General features: G+C 43.2%; 1 protein-coding gene across 21 annotated transcripts in view; it reads right to left on the bottom strand.

Annotated features, from left to right (window-relative positions):
• The window catches only part of TMPRSS11E (transmembrane serine protease 11E), a 51,064-nt gene that overhangs the window by 4,254 nt on the left and 25,075 nt on the right, over window positions 1–21,735 (bottom strand). For 12 of the 21 annotated variants that reach the window (XR_013950765.1, XR_013950766.1, XR_013950767.1 and 9 more), the window contains 12 exons: window positions 21,579–21,709; window positions 20,272–20,389; window positions 19,819–19,959; window positions 19,065–19,183; window positions 16,330–16,441; window positions 8,911–9,034; window positions 7,732–7,847; window positions 5,895–5,962; window positions 4,192–4,355; window positions 3,171–3,209; window positions 705–885; window positions 211–476 (listed from right to left, as the gene is read on the bottom strand). Coding sequence is in view for 16 of the 21 variants with exons in the window: in XM_080590744.1 (XP_080446870.1) it covers window positions 211–476; window positions 705–885; window positions 3,171–3,209; window positions 4,192–4,355; window positions 5,895–5,962; window positions 7,732–7,847; window positions 8,911–9,034; window positions 16,330–16,422 (1,051 nt within the window). In the remaining 5 variants the exon portion in view is untranslated. Of the gene's footprint in view, window positions 1–210; window positions 477–704; window positions 886–3,170; window positions 3,210–4,191; window positions 4,356–5,894; window positions 5,963–7,731; window positions 7,848–8,910; window positions 9,035–14,755; window positions 15,318–16,329; window positions 16,442–16,516; window positions 17,842–19,064; window positions 19,197–19,818; window positions 19,960–20,271; window positions 20,390–21,578; window positions 21,710–21,735 lie in introns of those variants that run through there. The other 9 variants (XM_080590732.1, XM_080590733.1, XM_080590746.1 and 6 more) reach the window with 9 other exon arrangements.

Genomic DNA, 21,735 nt, shown 5'->3' on the forward strand with positions numbered 1-21,735 from the left:
CTATAAGGCTAACCTGCTGCTTTTTTCCATATTCCAAGCCACCACTCAAAAGCAACAACAAAAAAGCAAGCCAAGTCCACCAGTGCACTGTTAGCAAATTCACTTATTAAACACAAAGTCTCAGAAATCCAAAACAAACAAAACCCATAAAACTAACATCAGCCTTGTCAGATACACGTGTGACAGCACGAGAAGACAACAGACACTCACCATCGTTCTCCAAAGCTCCCCAGCCTGTGACAAAACAAGAAGCATTATCCCGGAATACATGAGATGCTTCAGGAAGACAGACACTGTGCACATCATTTGTGAACTCAACTGGGGAGGCAAGTTCCACAACAGCCACATCATACTCATGATCAAGGAGAAATTCACTGTATTTTTCATGAACGATAATTCTTCGTACGTATTTTTTCTGTTTCGGAGGTCTCAGCAAAATTCCAAAACTGGCTGTCCACCTCCGAGGCTCTTTTGCTCTGAAAGACATTTGAGACTAGGTCACAGCCATACAGGAGATCCTAACAAGAACACAGCTTTCCATTTAACCAAAATGTAATGTGGCCAGGTTTGTCCAAGGAACAGAGAAGAAACAGATATCTTTCAGCAGGTATAGACGTTAGCGGGCATTGAAAGATCAGAGAAGACCTGTCAGAGCACTCAGAAGTCATAGTGCCTATAGGATCAGAAAGGTGCTGATGACTTACCCTCTAAAGCAGTGGGCTGCAGTCACTAGCCATGTATTACTGATCACCGATGCACCACAGCGATGGGTCCCATCGAGCTGAATACTAGCCTGCCATGGCCATTCCCCATCCTGCGCACGCTGCCCGCCGATTATTCTTTCCACTCCTGAGAAGGAGAATGTACCCCTTCGTATTCCACAGACTGCCAGAAAGAAAAAAAAAAAAAAAAAAAAAAAGGAAAAAAAAGGCAGCTCTGGTTTAGCTGATTGAGGGAAAACAGGGTCTTGCTTTGGGCAGGCCCATGTGGCTGCTGACACAGGCACAAGACGGAAGGGATGTTAAGAGACAACCCTCACCTAAAACAGTGCCTTCAATAGCAGGGAAGCCAGGTTCTGTGGTCACAAGCATCTCGGGATAGGTATGGGGTTAAATGAAGGTTTGTAGAAAAACTACCACTTCTTCATTAAACCAGTTATCAGACACAAGGCCATGTGAACTTCCACGAAGGCTATATATCAGAGAGACTATTTTCTCCAGCTGTAACTGTTTGCCTAACTAAAAAATACTGCCTCTCTGTGAACCTCACTTTGTTTCTTATTCATCCAGAGTTGTACAGAGGGATATGCCTGTTGGCATGTATGTGCATACAGGCCCACACCCACACACGTTATTAGGCACAAAGACATACACATGCACTGGTAATTAACCATTAGCTTTTATAATAATGACATCTGAGTTTCATCTAAAGAGGCTATCCCTCTCTTGTTACTGTACATTAAAGAACACCAAAAACACTTAAAAACTGAGTGAGAAAATACTGATGAATCCCTATATAAACAACTGCCAGACCAGGACAGCTTTAAGCTTCAATACAAACACCAACACCAAAATATGCAGAAGACAGACACCACACATCACTTGTGAACTCAAACGCTGGGGGCAATATTTCATTATTTGTAAAACCCCACCTGCATAGCAAAGGAAATAACAACACAATCAGTATAGATTTAAGTGTCACAGAATTGCTAGAGAAGTTCAGCAACAAAAAAACAACCACCCATAAACCAAGGAAATAAGAAAAGGATTTTGTCAGGTCACCTGCAGGTCAGCTTTGACAACAACAGCAAAAAAAAAAAAAAAAAAAAAGTGTCTTCTTCCTCCAACAATTTACTTACAGCCACTGTGCCAACAGCACAGTCATATATCACTCAGCCAAAAAAAGTCAAATCCAAACAAGTTAATTCTCAGGGACCATTTAAATATGGAGCGTCCATGTGCAACACACGAAATGCCTGTGACCATGCTAGGCAGGGGTGCTGGAGGTCTCTAGTGCTCAGGACAGCACAAAGATGCAGCCAGAGGCCCTTTGTACGGGGTTCATCTGAGAAGGTACTGATTCTGTTTCCACGTTTCCGGAGGAGTTCTAACACCTTGCCTGGGAGCACAGAACAGGAGAGGGACTCAGAACCTTCCCTTCTTCAGGGCTGTGTCACTGCCTTGCTCTCGCTGTGAGCAGCTTTTCTCCCTCTCCCATCCTCTGGCCTTTCCCTGAAGACTGCAAGCTTTTAGCTCCCGAGCCTTAAGAACATCTATTGCCAAACTTTCACAGGGAGGAGAGGGCGAGATGGAGGATGTATTGGAAGGAGTGAGGACACGCAGCTTCTAGACATGGTGACAGCTGACCAGATTGCTCATTTCCACAGATAGCTCACTTCCAGCCCTGTGTTTGACACTACTCTGGCACCACCTCTGACTCCTGCAAGGCCATGGACATGACCTCTGTGCAGGGTATAAGACAACAATCCTTCTCTTACAGACAAATACTGCTAGACAAGCAAAGTGGCAAGAGAAGAAAGGAAAGATGAATTCGTGAGCAGTCTAAGAGCTATTCGTCTTTGCCAGCAGGATGCCATTAGCTGCTATAGCCTGTAGGGACAATGGCTTACCAGCTCAGGGCAGAGACAGGAACGTACATGCATGTACAATGAAGCAAAGGGCTGAACAGGGGCTCTGCAGGCAGAGGATTGTCTTCTAGAGGAAAGGATCTGGCATGATCACTTTCAGAAATTGCTTAAAAGCTAGGGCTTTCTTTAAGACTCCATGTATGGTATGCTTGGAAGATGCAACCTGGACAACACTGTAATGCTGGGTTTTTCCTGTCTTGCTTGTGACAGTCTCCCATCCAGCTCAATTCTCAGCTCATAGCAACTGCAGTCCTCATGCAAAACTCATTGACAGCAACTCATCTACTTCACATAGTCAACACTAATGCAAGTGCTTCCCACCACCACCAAGTTGGAATGTCTAACTCTGCAGATACTCTAGAGCCAGCAAGACTCAAGTCTTGCCTGGCTCGTGAATTATCTACTATCCTAATAGCTTTAAGAAGTTATTTTTCAACTTGTATCTCAGGTATAAAAAGCATGTAAACACTGAACATGTAAGCACCATGTCCCTTGATGATTTCTGCAAAGCATTTGTACTTACAGTTGTTTAAAAGGGTATCTCCCTTGTCCTCATTCAACTCTGAAATGAAAAACAAACAATATAGTGAGCATGCCTCATATTGCTATGTGATCTAGGACAGACTGCCTCCTCTCTGTACCTAGTAAACATATGAAATGGTTTGCCTTGCTGCTTGTAGTGACACTATGGCAAAATAAGTAATTTGCTCTATTGAAGAGGTTCAGTTAAGCTTACGATCCTCTCTGAAAGCGCAAGGCCAAGGGATGCGTCTTTTGTGCCTTAGCTCAAAGCTTAAAAAAGCAGCAGATGACTAAATAGGTCCAAGTAACATCTACATGTGCTGGGGGCTATGCATGATACACAAACCTATATGCACAGGTTCACATTCAGTAAGGCAAGGTGGTCACAAATTCTCAGTGCTGAGATTGACTGTAACATTTCTGATTTCTTCCCTACAAAAACTCCCTCTGCCAGGTTCTGGTAGTAACCAATGACAAATTCATGGGAGAGGACTACTGACTGCCCAGGGAACCATAGGGTTTGGCTATGAACACTTGCTACAGTGACCTGTGAAATAAGCAAAGGAAATGGCAGATAATGGAGAAGGGAACCATCTCAGACTTTTATTTTTATTTTTAAGAGCTTGAGGACTCCACATTTAAGTACCTTGTGATACAGGTTCCTCACCAATTCACTGTGCATCTTAGCAGAGTAATCTGTGAACTCAGATCGCAAAGTTGGGCCTCTTTTTTGATGGATTAGGTTGGCCAATCACATTCAGAGCTAGGTCACACACACAACTTCTGACGCACAGAGCAGAGCTCACACTCATTAAAGAGGGTGTCAGTCTGCTTTAGCTCTCTTCATGCTACTACTACTTTCAAGTTCCTGGGCTGTCAGCCACTAAGACAATTTTGAGAAGGGAAAAGAAGAAAAACAGCAATTGCACGTATTTGTGTAGTAAAGCGAAGCTCATTACACTGAAACCAGCAAAGTATGAGGAACAAATTCCATGCTAAAAACACAAACCTAAGGCACTTGCCTGTGACAGTTATAGTAGACTGGTCAACATTCAATGACGTTGAGCTTGTTTTCAGCCTTCTGCGTAACACACTGTTGACACGACTCCAGCTTGTTGCCGTACTATCAGCTGAGGCAAATTTAAATACCAGAGCAACAGATACAAGCACTCCGCCAGGATCTGGGCTGCAAACCAACATAAACAAAGTGGTGTCATTCTCTTTGCCCACTAAGCCTCTTAGTCCTGCTTGCACTGTCTGCCTTCCTCATACAAGAACAGGTCTGGTCTGCACAGATGTGTAGAACGAATAGCATAGCTGTGCACAAGCAAAGGAAGATGACGACACGTCAGCAGACAGCAAAAGGCCTGGTTCATGCTATAACAACGATCAGAGGGAATCTTCTGCAAGGAGAGGAAGGAATACTCCCCTTAGTCTCTATGCAGCTCCATCAACAGAACATAGTAGTAGAAACAGTACAAGAGTTAAAACCATTCCACAGATACCTAACAAGCCATTCCTAACATCCATTTATAAGACCTAGCTCAGATCCACAGAAATTTAAAAGGTCTTCTGGCATTTCTTTCCATTTAAGTCACTTGTCCATTTATGGGTGAGTTAGCTTCACTGGATTGAGAGACAAAAATCTCAATAGTTTGTGTTACCAGTACAAGGCATGATCACTTATTATCAATACAAACTACGAAGCATGATACTTAAGACTAACAGTCTAAAGGAAAGCAACAGAAACCTAGAGGCAAAGAGAGCAGAGATGCAGCTAAGCTGAACCAGTGCACATTTACACAACAGAAGGTACTCTCTTGTGTACTCACTCTAGTGAAACAGTTTAAAAGCAGTGCACTGTTTGGTCAGCCTAAAAGGTATTAAGGGATTGCTTAAGTCTAGCTCCCAAATCCTGTAATTTCAATTGATATACAGTATGGGAGGCTTCTGGAAGAAACCAGTAGCAGAGAAAAATGTGAACAACTTAAGGAAATAACCATCTAGCGATCCCCAAAGTGCTGTGGAAAAGAATATTTGCAGGAAGTGTGGCATTCTTTGATATAAAGGAAAAGATATTCCACAGCAGATTTAGGCCTTATAGAAATTTAACTATTTGAAACCCAAATTGTGTGATGGAAGTAATGGTTCTTATCACTGAGAGCAACACATAACTATTGCACAGAGAAGAAAGACTTAAAAGCTCTCACAGGATCTTCATATCTGCATGTCCCTTTTGCCTCCTTTCTTCTCTCTCTATCCAGGCATCTCACAGTGGAATTTATTCCTTCAGTTCTTTTCTGAGAGGAGGGAGAACAGTCACCTCTTGCCGTACACCACACAGAGGAGTAAACACCAGCCTGGACTTCCACCAGAAGAATGATATGGAATAAAGAGCTGACTGGATCTCTCAAGCCCTTAACTAGCAGTGAAGGCTGGGATCACCTAACAATTCACTTACTGCATCACAGCCACAAACAGCTGGTGTTCAGGTAATCAACTTGCCAAAGTATAAGGCCAATTTTCTATTCTTTGCTGACCTCTAAGCAGATTAAGCCCTCACCAGTGTTTTGAACCCTGATGGAGAGCAACAAGCATCCAAGACTTAGTCATCCAGCTGGCATAAACCAAGCAAAATCAACCAGGCACATTCCCTACTGCCAAGGGGTAGGAAGAAAGGATCTTCATTACATTCCTGTTTGTTCTTGACCTTCACATTACTTACCTTAGACTGATAACATGGGACCTGATGTAGCTTTGACTTAGAATGGACTTCTTAAATACTGTAGACATCTGTTAAAGGAAAATAATGTGTTGAAATAGACCCGTGATATGTGCACGTTTCTCAAACTAAGAGTCTCATCAGTCTCCGAAGCACAAAAACCTGCTTTCAGATCCCTACCTCTACACCAAAGTTACTACTAAATTTCCATTGGAAGTTGCAGAACCAAAATAAACAGCTGACTTGCCAAATCTTGCCGTCTTGACAAATTTTGCTGTCTCTTCTGCTCTCTGGGTGCCTTTTCAACTACAGGCTTGCTGGAACAGACAGCATGTGTGCTTACCATCTGTTCGCACACAGTCAACAAGGCATCTTTACCACTACAGCAAGGTTTTAAAGCTTGCTGACAAGCTTGCAGTGGAGCAGAGAAGTACTTGTATGATTCCTTCTTCCTGACTGCAGAGACAACAACAAGGAATTTAACACTCACTGTTGAATGCTAGAGTCCAGAAATGACTGGGGGGGATATAAAGATGACTGGAAGATGACTAGAAAGGTTGTAAAGACGACTGAGCCATATTCTTTTCAGTGGTGTCCTGTGACAGAACAGGAAGCAATAGGGACAAAGCGATTGACTCTATGATTCTATGAATCTAGAGTGCATCTGCCCTGAACCAACACACTGAACAGCACCCAGAAAGGCATGCAGTCCCAACTTTCTGGTTTAAATAAGTTATCCGGACTTTTGCTGTTTTCTCCATTTAAAGCTTCCTCATGGTGCTGTGCTTTGTGCATCTTTGAAGTAATTTTAGTCTCCCTTCTGTACCACTCTGTCTTCCATCTTTGTTAAAAGGCAATCAGTGCCAAGCAACACAGTCCCCCTGCCAGAAGCAAGCATTGGACAAACAGCCTCACACGGCTCTAGTTTATACACTGTATGCCCTCTGGGACATTGAATCATGCTGAGGTTAAACTGTTCCTCTGCTAGACAGTTGAACTTTTTCAATTACTGATTCCCACAGTACACCCCCTTATTTAATGGGAACGGACTGCAATTTTACTGCCCAGCTCTAGGCTTCAATAAGAAATAGCCCTGGAGCTGCTAGGGTACAGCAACCAGCACAGAACATCCTCTATCAGCCAGATGCTATCCCTGCACTGAATATGTCCACAACTATTTACAACCCCCGCCTGATTTGGGGTGGGAGTGCACAGGGCCATTCACTGCCCTCGATGCAAGTCCTGTGCAACTGTGGGAAAACCATGAAGTTCCCAGCAGGAGTTAGGCATCTAATTCCTGATTATTTCCAAGAGGACTAGACACTTAACACTGTGATGATCTGAGCCTTGATCACATTGTGCTATTTTTCCCCATCTACCCCAAGCAGCAAAAACACCACCAACCTACCTCTAAAGAGTCTGGAGAGACTCTCACCATAGAAAAAATTGCAGGGCATGCAGATACCATGATGCTGAGAGCAATATGCAGGACACAGGCTGATCTTCCAATAAAGTTTTTCTACCCAAGCAATCTACCATTTTTCTCAAGCATTTAAAACTTAATATCATTGCTGGTTTCTCTGTTGGCAGTAGCAGGCAGGATAGTCTCAACTACCCTGCTAAACACAGATGAGTGGCAGAGACAGGGAACAGACTCAGCTTTTCCAGTGTTTAATCTTGTTCCTTTCCTCATCCTCCTACTCTTTGCCCTGGGAATAGCCCAGTATAATCCAGCCACATAAGCATGAGGCACAATCACCTCTGAGTCTAATTTCCAATCACACAAATGAAGGACTCTTCACCATAGGTCAGGCAGTAACAGAGAAACATCTTAGTTTACCATGTTTTCAATCTCTTGGCTCAGGTATCTGAATTCTTCTGTGGTTTGCCTTTCATACCGAGTGTCATACTGGATGTTGGTGATAAGGAAAGCTGCATTGTAATATCTGTTCTGATCTGCAGAGGAGAGAAAAAAGAAAAGTTGCTCATTTTCTTCAATACAATTCAGACAAGCACAGCTCCACACAGAACATGGCACAAGTAAGACTTCCAGGCTTTCGCTGTGACCAAGCCCTGGGCAGCACTGTGAGGAAAGGGGGATCTAGGCCACCTTGTCGCTCCATGGACCAGCTGGGGGCTCATTTCCACCCTGACAACTACACCAACCAGCTTTAAATTACATCCACTAATAAACTTCTGAGGACCATCTTCTTCTAATCAGCTTTGATGCCTTCTGGCATGTCCCTGCCCCACAAAGGCAGGTGGCGTAGAGCTGTTTGCACCCAATCAGCATTCGGGTTAAGTTTAAAATCTGGCTCTCAAGTGAACGGCAGAGAAGGGCCCTATAATGCAGAGTTAGCAAAAAGCTAACTGCAAAAATAAGCTGCAGCTCTGAGAGTACTCTTTCTAGTACCCTAACATAAACCAAGGCCTCACTGACTCTCAGTGACCTGAGACAGCAACACAGCTAGCTCTGTCCCGGCAGGAATACACTTCAAAACCCCTCTCATCAGTATTTCAGAAACTGGGAATAGAGTGACATCATTCAAGTACCACTGAAACCAGATCCTTGGCAACCAGGTCTCCAGAAAGCCCAAACCTCGGTCCTTTCTCATTCTGGAATATCCTCAGCCAGAGACACCAGGTTCAGTTTCTGCAAAAACCCTGTTCAAGACCATGCTTACTATGCATAGCTTGAGTGCCTTACCGAGACACTTCTGGTTTACACTCAAGACCATAGTAATTGGTTAACTGTGGATACCAGGGGAGACACCAGGGCAAGGCAAACTGAAGTACAGACAAAATTTAAATCCCCACTTCAGGTAAGTAATATTTTAAGTATTCTTGGGGGGGGTTCTAATCAATACAGGACTTTCACAGGGTCTAGTAAGTTCTCATGCAGATTCGATACCTGGGGTAAATTTCATACCTGAATCACCAGGCAGGACCACAGTAGCAAGTGAAACACAACAGATAACTCAAAAGTCTCGTTACCACAACAACAATGTGATGCACTTACAATGGCATAAAAAATATGTAATCAAGCCAATGACAATGGCCAGACCAGTTATTGCTGACACAACGATGACTGCTATCTTCCATGGCTCCATACGCTTCACTGCTGTGTCCATCCGAGTCAATATCTGCATTGGAGAAGAAAACACGGATAAATTGTTAGAAACACAATAACACACCCTGAGCAAAACTGTATCTGGTGCAGCTTAACTCAGCTCACTGACACTAACTCACCGAATGAGGTAGGTTTTGGAAAGGCCTCCAAACCCTAGGGGTTTGGATCTGCTCAGACCATGTTCCACTAGAGCAGGTTACCCCAGGCTTTGTCAAGTGTTCACCATCTCCAAGGACAGAGATCTCTCAGGGATTCTTGTGCAGTCTCTGACCACCCTCATGGCAAAAGCTTTTCCCCTTGTATTTAGTCAGAATCTCCTGTGTTCCAGCTTGCCTCCACTACCTCACATGCACAGCTGAGAAAAGCCTCAAGTAGTGCAGGCATGGTCAGTAGAGACAATTTCCCGTCAAGAAGTATTACACAGATTTCAAGTGCAGCTGGCTGCCCACAGGTATTTAAACTGAACTTGAATGTAAGAGTTCATAACTGAGGAGGTACCTTCTACACTAGGCTATCAGAGATGCTATAAAACACACAGCTTTGAGTTATTTTTCATTGGTATGAGTAGTAACATTTACTGGTCTTCTACTGGGTTTGGGTTTCTTTGCAGCAAAAGCATGCATATATTGTAAGAGCATCATGCCTTCTGCCAGACAGCCTGTCAGAGAGGAGAGAAATAGCTACTAATGTGTCAACACACAGCATGAAGACCCAGTCTTATAGACAGCAGACCCGTGAGAGGGTTGGGAGCCTAACTCACATGTGGACAAATGCACAGTAAGCCTTTCCCTCCCATTTATTTCCTCTTGCACAGCATTAGGCAAGAGAACATTAGGAAAACTACATTTTTGCGCATATCCTCAGTAGCTTTGTTGTAGGATGATGCAAACCCTTAAGTGCAATTATTTCAGATCCCTAGTAATTCAACAGGGCACTATGTAGTAACTGCTGTCATGCCACGCACCAGGTCTCTACATCATGGCTGGCTTTAGTACAAGGTGTCAGAAGAACATGTGGGATAATCCCTCAAAGGCGCCTGGAGTGACAAATGGCAGCGGCCAGCTCTGGGGTGGAGGCTCTCAGCTGACTACTCACCATACTGCATTATGCCCATTAAACCATGTTTGCGTTTGCTGTGTGCCAGACATACTAAATGCTATTCTCCCCCTTTTCAGGCCTTTGGCACAATCGTTTGTGAACAACATTTGAGAAGACAGGAGCAGGAAACAGCAGGTAGGCAGAGAGAGCGATGCTTTGCAGGTTTTCTGGCTGTGGGGTGGCAAGGAAGACAGCACAGTGAACATAGATATGAGCAAGCAGAGTGGGATGACAGCAAAGGCTGCCAGTGGCCTAAGATGAGCTCAGGGGACAGACCAGCAGTGAAGGTAAAGCTGTGATGCACAAATCCATGACATCAAAGATAGTGACGCAGTGGGAGAGTGAGTGGGTTTATACACTCTGCCTCAAGGGTAAGAAAGTTGAGCAAAACTATGAGGAAGAGATGGCAGGAAACATAAATTAGGAAAATGAGGGGGAAAAAAAAAAGGACAGAGACAGAGAAGAAGCAGCTGAGGGGGCTGCATAGAGTGAGGGAGTGTTAAGTAAATGAGAGGGTAGTTGGAAGCAACTCACACAGTTTAATCTCGTCACCCAAAACCTTGGTTTATCTAGTGAGTGCTGGCAGGCATCCCAGTCCATTGCTTAAGAAGGGAGGCAGGAAAGTTTTTATGCTCTCCAACCGGTGGTGTTTTCTGCAAGGCTTTTCTGCAAGTCTAGCTGCCTCCCCACTAGACCATCTCAGTTCCCTGATGGCAGGTCTCTGCAAAGCAGACTGTAGAGCAGATGGGAGCAGCCTGTCTAGGCTGGTCAAGATTATTTTCTTTGGGAACCACAAGTTGCAGTGGCTTATAGTATTCAGTCACTAGGACTGAACTGGTTTCACCAAGACCTTGACTTCAGGCCATCTAGACCTTCACTGTATATGCCACCCCCTAAACCAAGGGTGTAACGGATGTAGAAATTCAGATGAAAATGAAATACCTCTGGGATAGCCCTGCCTCAATTCAACACATTGCAGTTTCATCCTCATCTCACAGCTCATGGTCTTTCAGACCCAGCTGGTGAGACTGTAGCTTACCTCATGGCCAGTGCCCTGGGTGGCAAGACTCTTGGCTGTTATGGTAATAATACGCCTCCTCCTCACCTAGTCACCTCTTGTGCTTTCAAGATGCTGCTTTGGCATCCAACCTTGCTCTCTGCACTGGTGAGCTTTTGTTCTCCAGTCCAAGCCCCTGCTGACAGGCTTGACTGGTTCCTTGTGCTTCAGCTGTTCCCATCCCAGTGGGCTTCCACTCAAACAGCAATCGGCACAACGTCCTTCCGCTGCTCTTGGCATAGAGAGCATGAAGCACAGCTTCAACAGCATATGGCTGACTCTGCAGAGACTGAGGCAACAGTATTCTTATTTCTTAACCAATGTTTTTTTTGACCTGTATATAGATTTCCTCAAGATGGGGCCTTACGATTAAGATTCAAAAGCTTAAGAGTCACACTAGAGAAATGAATGTCTTGCTGCCCATGGGACTCGTGCTCTGACAGGCAGAGCACTATCTGGAATTTCAGTCTCTTTTTTTCATGCAAATACTGGATACACATCAAACCCTGCCAGCACAGACCCCCCTCCCCAACATTTCAGACCTGCCTGCTCTCTAGAGGTCACAGAGATTTGCAAAGGAGAAACAGATACCTTAACTGCTACAGTGCTGGGGGAAATGAAAACATTGAAGATGAAAACTAGAAAGCCTTCTTCAATTCTGATACTGATTTTACTAAAAGGATGTAAAAAAACAGTTTTAATGAAGCACTTGCTTATATTTCTATACTCATACAGGTTATTACTCTGTGTATGGGATATACAAACTGAAGTCTACCACCTCTTCAAACCCAAACCAGTTTCCTCTCTTTAGCAGGATGCTCTTGACCTCCACCTGGCTACGGTGAGTACCAGGACAAGAAAAATCTTTTGTGCAGTGGAAGGGCCAAGTCTCACCACCTCCCACAGTGCACAGTTGCCAGCATACATCCTTCAGCTATGCCGCCCAAGTGCAGGTCCTAGCTCAGCAGCCCCCATCTTTTCTGTCCACTTCAACAGCAGACATGCTAGTCATCAGCTGTGCAGAAGGGCTGGGGAAAAAAAAAAAAACAAAAAACAGGTGGCCTTATTTGTTCCAGGAGTAGCTATCCATCACTCCTTGAAGAAAAGCCTGAGTGTAGGCAACACCAAGCATGTACTACTTGTATTGGAGCAACGTGTATTTCCAGTAGTGCCCAGGAATTCTAGTCCTAGACTCTACTGCGTTAGGGACTGTATGCAAAAAAACAAAAACACTCACAAGTAGGTCTGGCTTTGAGCCTGACTCTGCTGAGGCCAACTAGGACGTTTAAGATGACAGTTCTTGTTCAGGTTACGTCCACTCTATTCAGTCAGTAATAATCACACAAGTTCCATCTCCAAGTAGCTCCTTCACTCCCCTAGCCTTTTTGCTACCGTGCCAGGAGGTGCAGGATCGTCATGCTTTACCAGAATAACCACCTGACAGGGATTCTTGAGCCTTGGACAGCTATCTCTGTAGTTAAATAGCTCAGTGGCAGGTGGATCCCCCTGTTCAGCAATCAGGTTTCTGTATGGTCTTCACGCTTCACTCACCAAGAAAACTCTGCTCCACCCAGCAACACTCCCTTGGCCAGAGAAACATTGATTCTTCTGTGGTGCTGATGAATGCAGAGGCAGAGATTATCTGATTACCTTAGCCTATAAATGAATCTTTTCCTTATACCACATGCTGATTATTGTTATTATTATTTTTTTTTTTTTTTTACAGCCCAAACTACAGTAACCAACACTTCACTCTCAGGAGGGTTATCAGGGGAATTCAGGTAACACCAATATACTCATCCTCCAACAGAGCACCCACCCTTGTGAAAGGATGAGAATGACCTTCATTCCTCAAAAGTAAGCCTTAGGAAATCAAGTCACTTTCCACTTGGAGACCTGGAAGGCTGAGTCCTCCCTGCTCTGAAAACCACCTCCTCACAGTCTCTATCTGGCAGCTTCTGGTCTGCAGGAAATAAGCAAGAACTTTCAAACCCTAGACCTTTTAGTTCAGTACAAACCTGCTTATCTTGGCAAGACGTCGAATGAACATCAGACCTCCTCCAGCAATCAACATTCTCGTTTAAAACATGCTTAATTCCCAAGGAGCCCAAGACGATCCAGTGACTGTAGAATCTGAAATTCCTATCATGGTTCATTTTGGACTGGTAATGGGAACTATTAGTCTCAGTTTACACACCTTGGCTCTGTGCCAAAGAAAGCATTTCAATGACTAAAAAGTTATTCCATGCCAAAAAAAAATAATCCAAATAAACTATTTTGGAAATAACTTAATTCAATATAAACATAGCCGTTTTACACACAAAGGTGTGTTTATGCATATATGTCAAGCCTTGATGCAGGATATTTTAAAAATAAGTGAAATGTAGGAAGAAATAAAGCTACATTAATAGTTATTGGCACATCAGAAAGAATTGTATTGAAATTTTAATGGAGCCAAGATTGTCTGGTCTTCCTTATGAAACCAAGCAGAGAACTGATAGCATTTCTGGTTGGATTTCTGATCAGCCCAAAATGAACCCCCTACCTTCCAATTTGGAACATTTATCCAAAAGTAAAGACAAGCACAATACACAGGTGATAAGCTGTCCCTCTTCTCTCACTCTGTACCAAACTCCCTAAAAGGTTACTACACTCATTCCAGCTCCCAGGTCTGCCTGGCAGAATTTGATTCACTATATTGAACTTTTCCATCTCTTCTAGTTGAGCTACTGCATGTTACCAAAAGCCTCGGTAACACTGATACCAGGAAACTGATCTTTGTTAAATGGAAAATGGCTGTTCAGACAGGGAAAGGAGTTGAAACTACCACCCGTGTTCTAGGAAAAGGTAAGCAGGGAACCCCTTCCCTGTTTTGTTTTGGGAATCTGCCCTTGACTTTTTCTGACTTCTTAAGCTTAGTCCTCATAGCACCCCTTACCTATATCTGCTTTCAAATGGATCTGAACCATGGCATGTTTTTAGTAGTATTTACTGGAAGTGTTTTGCCAAGTTCTGTGCAGAAGAAAACATGCAAACTCTTCAATTTTGCTATCTGATCTGCTGCTTTCTTCCAATAATAACTTCAGTCCAACCACTGCTCAGTGCCATTGCAATACTCCCAGAAGAGCCAAGGGCAGAACATGGCCTGCAAACACACTGATGAGGGTCTCTCCATGATTAAAGTCGCTCCCGGTTTTCCATTCTAGGATTCAGGCATAGCCCCACAATCACTCTTAATAGAAATGGGACCTTTCACAAGACAACTGAACAAACTAATCTGCTGGCCTGGTGAGTGCAGTGTGAAACTATGTCCCTGAAGCGTTCTTCCTTGGCAGGATGTTTGGGAATGGCAGTAATTGGAGCATGTCTAGTTAACCCCAGGAGTCCAGTAGCAAAAGTACACGGCCACGCAAGCAAGACACGCTAATTCCATTCCCACCTCTGCTATGAGCAATCACACCAACCTCATCCTTCTCCTCTGCTCTTGTGGCATATCCACAACACACACTTTTAAGAGGATGGGACAACATTCCCCTACTACTTCAGGCACTGAAATAAAAGCAGCTAGTGCTTGCTTACCCGTGTCACTCACTCAATGTTTGACATCTCCTAAAGCAGTTCTGATACAATGGTAGACTTCCAGATATTGAAGGGATCTGCTGAGGGAAACAATGTGTGTGTTCTTCTATGCGTCATGCTGAATCAGCCTGATCTCCCCACACCCTCAAACATCCCACAAAGACAGTAGGTGCTGCATGCCACCCCTCTGCAGTCAGATAAAGTATCACTAATGTATTTGCCACATACTAACTGAGCCCCTCCCCTTAACTATCCACAACTCCACCAAGGCCCTTGCTGCTTCCCAGAAGCACACTTCAGCTAAGCAAAGACAACAGCTTCCAAGACTGCTCTTGTGATTTGCAGCAAGATTCAAGCTCAGCATTCGGCCTTTGGGATAAATTACTGATAAGGTCTGAGTTAACAATGTCCAGAATGCCTGAATGCTGTTCACAAAGACTTCCTCAATTATTTAATCACCTTTGCAATCAGCACAAAACACTTCTGGTTCCTTTCTCTCACCCATTTTGCATACAGCTTTTTGGTGGTTGTGAGTTCTTTGCTGGCATACCATACTAGTTCCATAACCTGTGGGATATAACTAGGGCCAACAACTGAAATAACCTTGATTAATAACATGTTTTTCCACAGTTGTTTGTCACCGAAAACATCTTGGAAAGACTCCCCTGTTCTGTAACAAGCTTTAGGAGAATTAGGAAGGCTACTCACAACATAAGAACTTGACAACTTGCGTGAAGGTGTGAGAGACCATTCTAGAGTACGGGAGATGAAGTACCTGGCCACTGAACACAACCGGTTTAGAACAAGGCTCAGCAGCTTCTACATCATCATATACGTTGATCACAAACTAGTACCTAATTCTGTTAGTTCATCAGTCCCAGAACACAGCAGGTCTCTCCTTTCCAGCCTTTGAAAAAGGCTTTGCCTGCCTGCTCTTCCTCCCTCATTAATAGGTGGAAATCTACTCCAGAAGTGAGATACTAGACAAGCAATTATAATCTCCATGTTTTTTTATGTCTTGTTTTTCATTCCAAGGTAGGGTGGGTGAAATGGTTTGGTACCAGATTTGGTGCGCTTCCAAGCTGATTCTGCACAGATTAACACTTCACTGGCAGCATACAAAGCCTACTAAAATAAATAGGAGCACAAGAAGATATTTTTATAACTTTATCCTGCTTATCATCTCATACCATGCTGCTAGTTCAGCAATCGTGACTGCATCACTAACTTCAGCACCAAGAAAGGCAGATCAGAGTTAGAGAGAGGACTCTCACCTGCCCCCTAAAACCCTCTGTGGCCACAGACCACCTTGGCTTATCCCCATACCACCCGGTTAGAGAAGCCAGGGAATTCTTGGGAAACAAACGCATTTTGGGTGAAGAGAAAAGGGGAAGGATCAGAAGGATTACTGATGCATAGAAGGCAGCTCAAATCAGATGTAAGCTCAGAGCTAGTGCCATTCATTCTCCACCCCTGCCTCGGTCAAAGCCCTGAAATTGCCCTATAAATCCGCACGTTATATAACCACGCTGCCCAAACTACCAAGTAGCAAGTCTGATGGCTGTGGCACTCACCTCTGGACACCAACGAGAGGTCAGCAGTATGTTCTTCTGTCTGGGAGATGCACCGTCCTGAACTACTAAACACACTGTGCAGCATCTCAGCATAGACTTGAGGCTTTATCACCTGAATTAGGAAAGAAAGGAGTCATAGGCAAGTCAGAACAAACAAGTCCAGCAAGTCTCAGTGACAGAGGCTTACCCACTAGCATGATTCCTCCCCTAAAACAATAACAGTACCCTTCTTTCATCACACCTTTCATCCAGGAATCCCAAAGCCTTTTCAGAGCATTAACTACACACCCTGCAACACCCCAAATCAGAAGAGCCACGAAAATTTTGCAAGGACGCAGAGTTTATTTCCTTCTTTGGCAGAATTAAAAACAAATCAGAAATTATGGGCAGGATCAACACAGAAAATTTGCATATTCTAGAGAGACAGTGTTCAGTCCCTGGTTAGAGGTGGAGCTGACGTAAGTTGATGAAGGTTCAGCGGCATGTGCCTCAACTCCCTTGAACTTCCTTGAAAGGTGCCATTTGGCCAGATAAGAACTTGAGCGTAACTGTTACTACTGGGACAAGTTTGTGATTCTTCCTTAACTTCTTAGATGTTAATTTTGATTGTGACCACCTAGCCACAGGTACTTCTGTCCTGGAAAATTCTTCTAGGTCACAAACATTTGTGATATAAATATTTTCAGGTTTTCTACATAAGCATTTCTAATTGTGCTAGCTATGGCAAGTTAATTTGGAAGTCAATTATCACAAGCCCAAACTACCCTAATGTAGTATTTCTCAATGTTTTCTCAATCCTTTTTTCAATTTTTACGTTTTCTCATTTCCACTAAACATACTCAAAAATATATGTCCACATAGCCTTATGCATAGAGTTGTTCCAGAAGGCAAATAAAGGGGACAGAACATAAGAACAAGAGAGGTGTGTGTGTGGCAGAGAGCCTCTTTGCAATAAAGTTTCTAACATGTAGGGATTCTTCCCCGACACCTGAATATCCTTCATTTGACCCCTCCATAACTCAGGGATCACCAGCCAATAAACATGCTGCTCCAAATACTTTTTATGTAGCTGGAGCTCTTCCTTTCACCTTATACCAAGTCCATAGCCAGCTAACAGGAACACAGCCTTCCTGAGAATGGCAGCTTCTTTTGGCTGAAATATAGTCTAAAGATAAACCTCAGCTTCTCATAATTTCAATGCAGTCCAGGTCACAGGATAACTTATTATGAAAGACAACAAATACAGTTACTAATAATACATCATGTAATTACATCTCAATATTTTAACCGGAAGCTGCATTTCCATGCCATAAAAGTAGACTTCTATTGAGCCAGTCTAGATGTGCAAGAGAAATGCAGACAGAAACTAGCTAGAAGGTGAAAATTTCTGAGGGTAAAGTATCAAGTGTCCCATGATTACGTGACCCAGGTGTAGGTGTAGGTGGTATGAATATGTATTCATTTCAGGCAGCCCACAATCCTCAGAGATGGAGCCCTTCCTGCGTACTATCATGGCACAGATGGAAGAACACATGACATGGAGGCTTCATGGCAGCCTCTGAACAGTCTCACCTGCAAGCAAAACAACCCATTGCTGCTCAAGTGGAAAGGTTAAACCGAAGAGGCTTTCAGAGCACAGAAAAGCTTTTCCAGGCCTAGTTTTATAGCAGGAAGGCACCAAACTGGTGAAGGATGTAATAATCCTGGCCAGTGGTCCTCCCTCCGCACAAGGTGATGGTGTTTGTTCTCGTACAGACAATACTTCCTTGCAGCAGGAACTCCAGCTGGAAGGAAGGAACAAGCAATAGCCACCAGTGATTCAGTTACCAGGTACTTAACAGGTTTGGCTCACGATTGCAGAGAGTGTGTACTGATGTGCCTGCTGGTGCAGCCATGAAACTTCAAGAGAAGCCTGGACAAGTCGGGGAATATTGGGCAGTTGGCAGGCATTGTGGTCCATGTGGGTATTAAGTACAAGAAAGGGAAGAAGAGAGATTCTGGAGGCAGAATGCAGGATGCCAAGTAGGATGCCAAAGACTAGGACCCCCCATAACGGCTGGTGGGGAGGCAAAGTCTCAATGCATGGCTAAAGCAACAGAGTAAGGAAGAGAGGTGCAGATTCATCAGGGACTGGGGAAGCCTCTCGAGTAGCAAGAGATTAGCAGGTAAACAACATCTGCACTTCACAACAGGTAGATCATACAGGAATTTTAAATTGACAAGTAGGAGAAAGCAGCCTGGTGCACAGGGGATGCATTGTTCTGAATCCTACAGTAGACACTGCATTCTTAAGTAAAGAATACACCAGAAGATGACAAAAATCAATAGCAAACAAAAGAGAATTTAAAAAAAAAACGTCTGATGTGAACAGAATGCAGAGACAGAAAGCAAAAATAATGCTTCCTATGTTTCACAGAACTATCTGAAAAAAGATAATGATGGCACAGACCCAGAATACTTCACCTTTAACAAGGACATGTGCAAACAGGCATAAAGGAAATGTGGTGGCAGGAAGATAATGAAAATGCCAGGGAACAATTATTAACAATTATTTCCAATTACTCTCAAGTAAAATGTGAAATCTTTACACTGTCAGTCAGATAATACCAGCTTTCTGCATGCTGTGAGCAATTGTTTCAGAAATAGACAGCCAGGAAACCCACAAGATGGGAAGCAATTCTTGATTCAGACCTGACTAGTACACACAATTGCTTTAAAATATTTCTGCCACCTACCTGAACAGTATCAGCACCTGTTTCAACATTTCTACAGGGAGACCAAAGCCAGAAAATCAGCTACTGCCACATTCAATTTTGAAGACAGGGACCACATAACTGCAGTAAAATCCACACACCTAAAGGAAGAACCTTAAAAGAATTATACGTGTTTTCTGGAGACATAAACACTATTTCAAGACATCACGTTAGCCTCAGAACAAATGCATCCTGCTTATTAAATAAAAAAAAAAAAATTTCAGAAAGCCCAAAGGTGAACAGAAGGTTAAAACAAACATTGGGAACAAATAAAGCCTTTTTCAGAAAAGCTGAAAAGTGTGAAGTCTTACAAAATTAAGCGCATAAACTGCACACACACTGTTAGACAGAGGCACACCAGAACCAACTGGATAATTTTTCTTAGAAATGAAGTATCAGAAGAGACTGGTTGGAAAAGCTAACAGCAAGAAACAACCAAGAACAGATAGCACTCAACCAGGGTGAAGGATGGAAAAATTAAGTGACTGACGATGGTATGCAGCCTCTAACCCAACACTACTTTATTGCCAGAAAACTAGGGGAAATCTTTAAAAAAAAAAAAACAAACTTGTAAAACAAGCATGGGGAACCCTTTACAGTGTAGCATGATCTACAAAGTGACCAAATTAGTACAGGCAACTAAGTAATAAAAGTAGCAAGTATTCATATAAAATATGTTATATGGGGTAGAACCATGGTAGCTTTTGTAAATCAAAGTCCTGCCTTGAAAACCTACCTCAGTTCCTGAGCAAGTCAACAGCTGGTCCATGAGGCAAGTCTGATTGATATTGTCTACTTGTATTTCCTACAGAAATTAAACAGGACGTTGTCTTACAAAGGCTTCTTAAAAAAGCTGAGCTCCCATGGGATATGAAGGCTTAAGATGGAAAAACGGTTAAAAGAGAGAAGAAAAATGATAATGATTTTTAGTGAAGCCAGTTCACAAACTCACAGGAATCTCTGCTATTCGTTATATTCATAAATGGTATGCAAAAAAAAAAAAGAAAAAAAGGAGATAATTAGCGAGGTGACAATCATCCCACAATAACTGCATACTCGTGGCAGTAGAAAGAAAAACTAAGCACAATGAACTCCAAAAGCATCTCACAACATTGAGAGACTAATAAAACAGATGAGAATCTGATAAGTATAAAGTGACACATACAGAGAAAACAAGTCCTAGCCTTACCTACAAAATGACAGGTGTTGAGCTGGTTACGCTTTTCAGGAATAAGACTGAGGCAGAAACTCCTACGAGAATATCAACTCAGTAGCAATAAAAACCAGAGAAAAATGATAGAAATTATCTGCAAAGAGAACAGAGAAACAAAAAAGGGGGCACATATCACAATGAATCCACATTATGCCTGTATCCTAAATACTGCATGAAGTTCTGGTCCATTTCCTATCTCAAAGCAGATACAGAGGAACTGTAAAATGTCCCAAAATAGGCAGCACAACTGTCCAAAGGAACCAAAGAGTGTCTGTGCATGTGATGTCTAAAGGCACCAGAATTCTGCAACCTGAAAATGGTGCACAGAGAGGCAACAGATACCTAGAGAGTAATGTGTGGAATTGTGAGAGTAAACAGGAAAAGACTGTTCACTGTTTCTTCTAAGGGGACTTCAAATAAGAACAGCAGGTTTAAAACGAGCACTAGGAGATACTCTGTCATATGATACACAGGTAAGGTATGGGTCTCCTTGCTGCAAAATATGTAAAATGTCAAATACTTTGCACATTTAAAAGGTTTAATCACTTTTCTAGAAGAAAAATCCCCATAAAGATGTTAAATATGATGATTACACCTTTGTGATCCACAGATTTCCTGAGTCAAACCACTGTAGGTTTAGAAACCACTCTGAGGAAGCACCGTACTCTGACTGCTTTGTTCTCATCTTCCCTAGGTGTCCTCCATTGACTATTCCATGAGTCTCTGGTTCATTTACCTGCCAGGCATTCTTTCTTAATCATATTGTTAATCCTCTGATGGAACAACAGGCAGTTGGGGATCAAAGCCTGTCCCCATCTGCCTCCTGAGCAAAACATGGTCTGACCTGACTAGCTAGATCAGTAGCCACAGGAAGGATGTATTTGTGTCTTTGCTCTTAGACAGTTAAGCAAGCATGGCAACCATCGCTTAAGAAGAAGCGCCACATTTCTCAGCACTCAAGAGTACATTCAGCTTGGGTTACAGGTCCAGCTTGTATTTTGCAGCAGCAAAATTCTTGGCTAAAGGTTACCACGTCTGTTAAATTGACGACACACAATAGCACACAAGGCCTCGAGAATAGAGCCCTTAAGCTCTAAAAAGGGCCTGAGACCCCTCTGAGTAAGCTGAATGGTGTTCCTCTGATTTGAAAGAGCCTGAAGTGGTATCACAAAAGCAACCGCATCTTGTCTTGCATAGAGGCAAAAATTGACAGCGTCTTTTTTGGAAAAGTTCAGATATGCACCATCTCCCCAAAGCCTAGCAAAGCTGCAACCACCACTTACGAGAAGTCATGGCAGGAAATGTCATTTTCTTTTACATTTGGAGACAAAGGTGATGTCGGTTCATCAGTGTTCAATCAGCCAAGCATGGTCTTCACCTTTTCTCCTGTAAAGGCATCCAGTTTCCAAGACTCCTGCCAAGGAAACATAAACCACCTTA

This window comes from Anser brachyrhynchus (genome assembly GCF_964034855.1).
Source record: "Anser brachyrhynchus genome assembly, chromosome: 4".
Classification (NCBI taxonomy): Eukaryota; Metazoa; Chordata; class Aves; order Anseriformes; family Anatidae; genus Anser; species Anser brachyrhynchus.